At 41.4% G+C, this 5820-nt stretch overlaps 1 protein-coding gene across 1 annotated transcript; it reads right to left on the bottom strand.

Annotated features, from left to right (window-relative positions):
* Window positions 1-587: 587 nt before the first annotated feature.
* LOC147901174 (putative phospholipid hydroperoxide glutathione peroxidase) lies at window positions 588-2243 on the bottom strand. Its single transcript, XM_087375554.1, has 6 exons — window positions 1965-2243; window positions 1768-1844; window positions 1620-1681; window positions 1341-1459; window positions 1025-1195; window positions 588-760 (listed from the first exon to the last, which is right to left on the bottom strand). The coding sequence occupies exons 1-6, from the start codon at window positions 2196-2198 to the stop codon at window positions 728-730; spliced, it is 696 nt and encodes a 231-aa protein (XP_087231680.1). The 5' UTR covers window positions 2199-2243; the 3' UTR covers window positions 588-727.
* Between the last annotated feature and the right edge of the window lie 3577 nt (window positions 2244-5820).

The following is a 5820-nucleotide window of genomic DNA, read 5'->3' as shown; positions in this document are numbered from 1 at the left end:
AGGCGATCCCAATGATTGGCTTGATAGCTATGCCATTAAAGGCACGATGGCCATGTCAACAAACAAAAGCTCAATGCCATATCATCAATCAATGACCAAAGCCACATCATCAAGTGGCTCGATTACCACATCATCAAAAGGCACCATGTCATCAATTAAAATATGTTAGTATTTGGCGATTTAACTATGGAGCAAGTAATCACAAGTCACATGAGGAAGGTGGTATGTAAAAGCCCACTCTTTAAACTAACACCCATGGTGGGTATAAATGAATTAGAAAGTCTTCATTTAAGCCTTAAGAATGTCCATACGATGCTCTGCTCTTATGTACATTGATAATAATTTGCAAACCTCCTTCACAAAATTATCATATACTGCATATATACCTTCAAAAGACTAGAATGTATCCAATCTTACAAATTAAAGTTTTTATAAAACAAAGAAGAAGGGAGTTTGTAGGCATAAAGAAACTTGGTAAGAAAAGCTACGCTTAGTGCGGAAGCATAGGCTGCCCGCTAGTTTATCTCTAGGATAGAAAATTTGGTATTTCAGATCTAATACTAGGACTGAAAATAAGGGTTAACATATCAAGAACCTGACATAAAAATACATGTTAGAACATTTGAATTCTGCTTTACAATTCGTTTTATCTTGTGGGTTACACAAAATTTAAGACGATGATGCATATAATTTGCATCCGACTCTGGCAATCTTTCCAGAAAACGGTTTAGGAGACCCCTAACAGTTTCTTTACGTCCTCCTGTATCAACAACATATCATCGACAAAATAGTTACAGATATGAGAAAGAAAACAGAACCTCGCAATTTGTCACTGATGTGCAAAGACAATCTCACATGTATTGACATTAGGATTTGCTCAAAGTACTAAGCGCTAACAAGCTGTGATTAAACATTTAAAGGGAATGCAACCGACTTGCCGGCGTAGAAGAATCAATTGACATCTTCAAAGACTCCAAAACAGAAAAGAAGAATTCTCAACGACAGAAGCATATAATATACTTGCCTCAATCTTAGATGGAGGAGTAGTTGGGGCGAATCGTTGAACAACTTCACCATCTCCGTTCACCAAGAATTTGGTGAAATTCCACTTAATGGAATCCCCAAATATGCCTCCACCCTTTGCGTTCTTCAGAAATTGGTAGATTGGAGCTGTGTTCTTGCCATTCACGTCCACCTGCCAGGCATCAATCGACATTTGCATAATGCTGTGACCCCTGTAATTCATAACTCCTAGAAGAGGCTTCCAAGCCAACCCACAGATTCTCACGTCACAGAGTCATTCTTCAAAAAAAAGTTTAATCCTTGTAGAAACCACCCACCTTGTCAAAGATGGGATATTCGGCTTTGAACCTAGTGCACACGAAATCTTGGATTTCATCATTTGGGCCTGGCTCTTGTCCACCAAACTGATTGCAAGGAAACGCCAAGATCTCAAGTCCTGTTCACAAATAATCCAAATAAGAATAGCTCGGACATTAATTAGCACCCCCTCCTCATTTTGGACGTCGCACCTAACAAAGATTATGCTTTAGGAAGATCAAGAAATGAATTGCAACCCTTCAAGCCTGCAATCATGTAAATCTTTCAGAAAATCGCACCTTGATCCTTGTACTTGCTGTAGATTTCAGTCAGCTCAGTGTAATTGGTTGTTGTTAGACCACTGCACGAGCAAAGATTTACTGTCAGTACGCAATCCCTGCAAGTAAGCTGCGATGACCCATTTCTTCCACACAATTCTGTGCTTACCATTGCGACGCCACGTTCACGATCAGAAGAACTTTTCCCTTAAACGTGTTCATGCTGACATCGTTGCCTCGGATGTCCTGTAACACAAAAACGACGTTATCACCTCCATCCTTCATGAGATCTGTCTCAACAATTTTCACAATGCATTGCGGTTCAAGAAGCAACCGCAGGAAAAGGAAGAGAGGGGAGGGACATACCTTGACAGTGAGGTCGTAGAGGCTGGGGGGAGAGGTGGAAGCCATGGAGGAGGAGGAGAAACGGGAAGGAAAGGGAAGAAGAAGGGATGGGAGGAGGGGAAGAGGGGAGAGGGTGGGCTGAAGGAGAAAGGAGGAGCTATGGGGATTGGGAAGACGAGAAAGGGTGGTGGCTATGGCTATGGTTCTGGCTATGGCGGTCCAAGCTCTGGCTCTACTCATGTGGGGAAGACGCATTCAACTTGGGAAAGAAGATATTGAATAGAATCGACGTGTAATAGCCTTCTTGAGTAGGCATTCGTTTTCAATGCTCACATTTTCTGATTCTTACTCCACCCAGCCTTGTTGAGTCCCCTTGTTACTTAACTCATAGGAGTGGTTGCTTGCACGCACCGCGCACCTACTTCTCGAAGCCAACTAGTATAAAGCTGTCGGGAAGGGCGTGAGGGGAGGTGGAGTGCCTTTAGAATGTCAACAGGCACCCCCAATAGGGAGGCAGCTGCCCAAGGTGAATACTATTTCAAAAGGCCTGCCCAAAACAAATGGGGAGGCGAAGAGGGGATAAAGGCGAGGCCCAGAAGAGAGAGAGAGAGAGAGAGAGAGAGAGAGAGAGAGAGAGAGAGAGAGAGAGAGAGAAAAGGGGGGGGGGGGGGGGAGGAGGAGGGGGGGGTGAAGTGGAAGGAGGTGAGGGAAGAAGCTCAAAGAGAGATAGAGAAGGTGCCTCAAAATAGATTGTTGTCCATAATTGCCCCAATTATTGATGCCCCAAAGATAGTTTTCCAAGGTGGATACAATGAAAACACCATGAAAATAATTTTTGCTTTTGAAAAGATGAAACGATGCATTGAGCTCCCTATAGTGGATTCCCTTGTGCTTGCAAGCACAACTAGGAAACGTGATGAGTCCCATAGGACATTGATAACAATGGGGAGGGCGAAGATCCCGCAAAGAGTGGGGTTGGGCTTGTGCGAATAGATAAACCTTTTGAGCAGTCACAACTCTACAAGGTTATGTCTGATTGCAAGGGGAGGACAAATAGGTCCTCACACCCACCACCGAATGTTGCACTCTGAAGGTCCAAGATGTACATCATGCCTATGCTTGGGCCTTTCATTGTCCGACGTGTTGCACATAAAGCTTCATTGTGTAGTTCAAAAGGTGACCCATAAAGCTCAATAGATCTTACTGCCTAAATGGCCATGATAAGGTAGGAGGAGCAAGCTTTTACTGTTGCAAAGAACTCAATATCGTAGCTTTTGCTAAGACTATATTTCAGCGTCTGAGCTAAGATTGTACTATTGGCGCAAGGAGTGTTAACTACTGCAGAGTTATGACCCTAATCATGACCCATGGATAGACATTGCTAAGACTAGGGAAAGAGAACTAGACAAGAAGAAAAAATTGAACAAGCAATGGAGACATCAGCTTCCACTCTATTTTCATGTGAGAAGAGAGGGGGAGCCTTACAATGAGAGGGGTAGGCCCTTTTATACATTTTTCCATCATTACCCATGCTTTATTAATGGTAGGCTATAGGTGAGCCTCATTGTTGCAATTTAGCTCTACCTTGTCAAGTCTTTTTTGTTCCTATTCATCCAAGCCATAAAAGCATCCTTAGCATTAGTATGAATCAGATTGAATTGCAAGTTGAATCTGGTTATTCAAATAAACCAAAGAACATAAGCCCTGATTTGAACCATATCATTTTTGCTGTATCCCGTAGTAGTATCACTTTCTAGTTAATTGGCTCCCCTATCTGGATTTGCATTGTTTTCCAAACTTTTTTAGCATTAGGATAAGCCATGAAGAGATGGAAAATGTCCTCCTAGTACCCTAGACATCTCTTGCAATTTCCATCACCCTTCCCAATAGATGCTCCTCACTGTTCCAAACAACTTGGTGTAAAATGATCTAAGTAGAATAGACATTTTCTCAAGGATAACTTTGGTCCAAATTTTAGTAAACTTGGACTTCCACCAAAGGTTGTTGTTTGCTTGGTATTCAACACTTAGAAAATCCCCTCAATCTTAGCAAAGGAAGTAGGAATGGGAAAAAACTGAGAAGCTCCAACCCAGCTAAACTCTTTTTTGCATAACAATGGGGAGCCCCATTTCCATTGGGTGCTACCGCTCAATAGTCCCATTTCCATTGGGTGCTACCACTCAATAGACCCAATCTTCCCATGACTAGTTCTAACTCTTGACTTGTAAGTCTAAACTCCCTCTAATCTCAGGCCAAGACTTCCACCTCATTCCATCTTTATGCCACAATGGACCCCAACTTTACAGCCACTTTTTAACAGTAGCCTGGCCTTGTCTATCTCCCTATCACTAAATGGATTCTCTTCAAAGGCTATAGAGACCTAGATAGAATCAATGACCATAAAGAATTCCTTGCCAAAAAGGATAATCTATCTTTTCAAGGCTTCAAAATACCTCCACAATGACTTCCAGAGAGGGTTGCCTTTTATGAAGCGGGGTTTATGGTTACATAGGGGAGAAAGCATCGGATATCTCTTCCACTTGGGGGCCCTCAAGGGTCTTACCTACAAAAATTTCCTTAAGAGAAATTGTGCCAAATCAAGCCTAAGAGTGATACTTACTACCTTTATTGTCCAAGAGGCTAATGCAGCTCATTCCATGTCAACTACCACCATCCCTCCTCCTGTTTGGTCCTTGTGCAGAATGACCACTTGACTTCTTAAGATCCTTCTGTCACCTCCTCAAAGAAAGGAACTACACATTCTAAAAAACTTTTCAAGCCCTACTTTAGAGGGATTTTAAAGGTAATTTATCTCAAAGGTAAAAGATGGAAATAGGATATATGCAATGGTTTATTACCATTCTCCTCCTAGCTAAGTTAGCTTGGAACCCTTTCAATTTATCAAGTTTCTTCTTGGAACAATCTTGAACCCCAAACTAAATCCTTATATATATTTCTTTGGTGGTTCTAATTAAAAAGAAATAAGAACTAAGTACAGGCACATATATCTCTAAAGAAAGAATGTGGCTCCTTTACTATATATGTGCATGAAAAAGAGAGACTTTAGAATACTATGGAGATGGAGAGAGAGAGAGAGAGAGAGAGATGTACTCATGGAAAAAGAGGGACACACACGAGTGATGCATTACAAAAACATTGATTTTCTTTTGCTTTCTTTTTTTGATGCAGTTATGTATATGTAGTATAGTTATCTTTTAATAATCCAAATACAATATGCGACTCCATGAGCACTCACATCTAATAGAGACATATATGTACTTGCATTGAAGGCTGTAAAAAAGGGTTTTCCTTTATGGGCTTGAAACTTTAATAGTGTGAATGTAGACCAATTTAGTAGTCACATATGATATGCTTATAGTTTAGCCATTGAAAATTTTGCTACATAAAAGTTTTGGCTTACTATTATATACAAGTTAATTAGCAAAGGAAGAAAAGATATATCTATGATAGTCCAAAATTCTAAGGGTGTAGGAATTTGGTTGGGGGAGAGATGGAGGATGGTGATGGTGATGGCTATGATACTAATGGGATCTATCATCAACATAGGTCACCTTTGCCTCCCCTCAGGCAAGAGTATGGTTCTATCCCACATTTCTCCAAAACTTTCTCATGGGAAAAAGATATGGCTAATGAGATCAGCTTTCTACTATTGAAAATGACTAAGGAGTAGGACTCGTCAACCCAGAATGTGACAAAGAGCATTGTCTCGCAAGGTGGAAATGGAAGAGAAGAACGAATCTCGTCCTCCTACCAATGTGACCATGCATGATGAGGAGGAAGGCCCTCTTACGTGCATGTAGCAAAGGCAGCTTTAGGAGGGTTCTTTGTACTTCTTCTCCCCCAGTTGAGGGGGGTG

This window comes from Dipteris shenzhenensis, chromosome 6 (genome assembly GCF_047967505.1).
Source record: "Dipteris shenzhenensis isolate YYH24624 ecotype China chromosome 6, Dip_SZ_1.0, whole genome shotgun sequence".
In the NCBI taxonomy this organism is placed as follows: domain Eukaryota; kingdom Viridiplantae; phylum Streptophyta; class Polypodiopsida; order Gleicheniales; family Dipteridaceae; genus Dipteris; species Dipteris shenzhenensis.
Note: the sequence above shows the minus strand (reverse complement) of the source record. Positions and strands in the feature narration are given on the sequence as shown.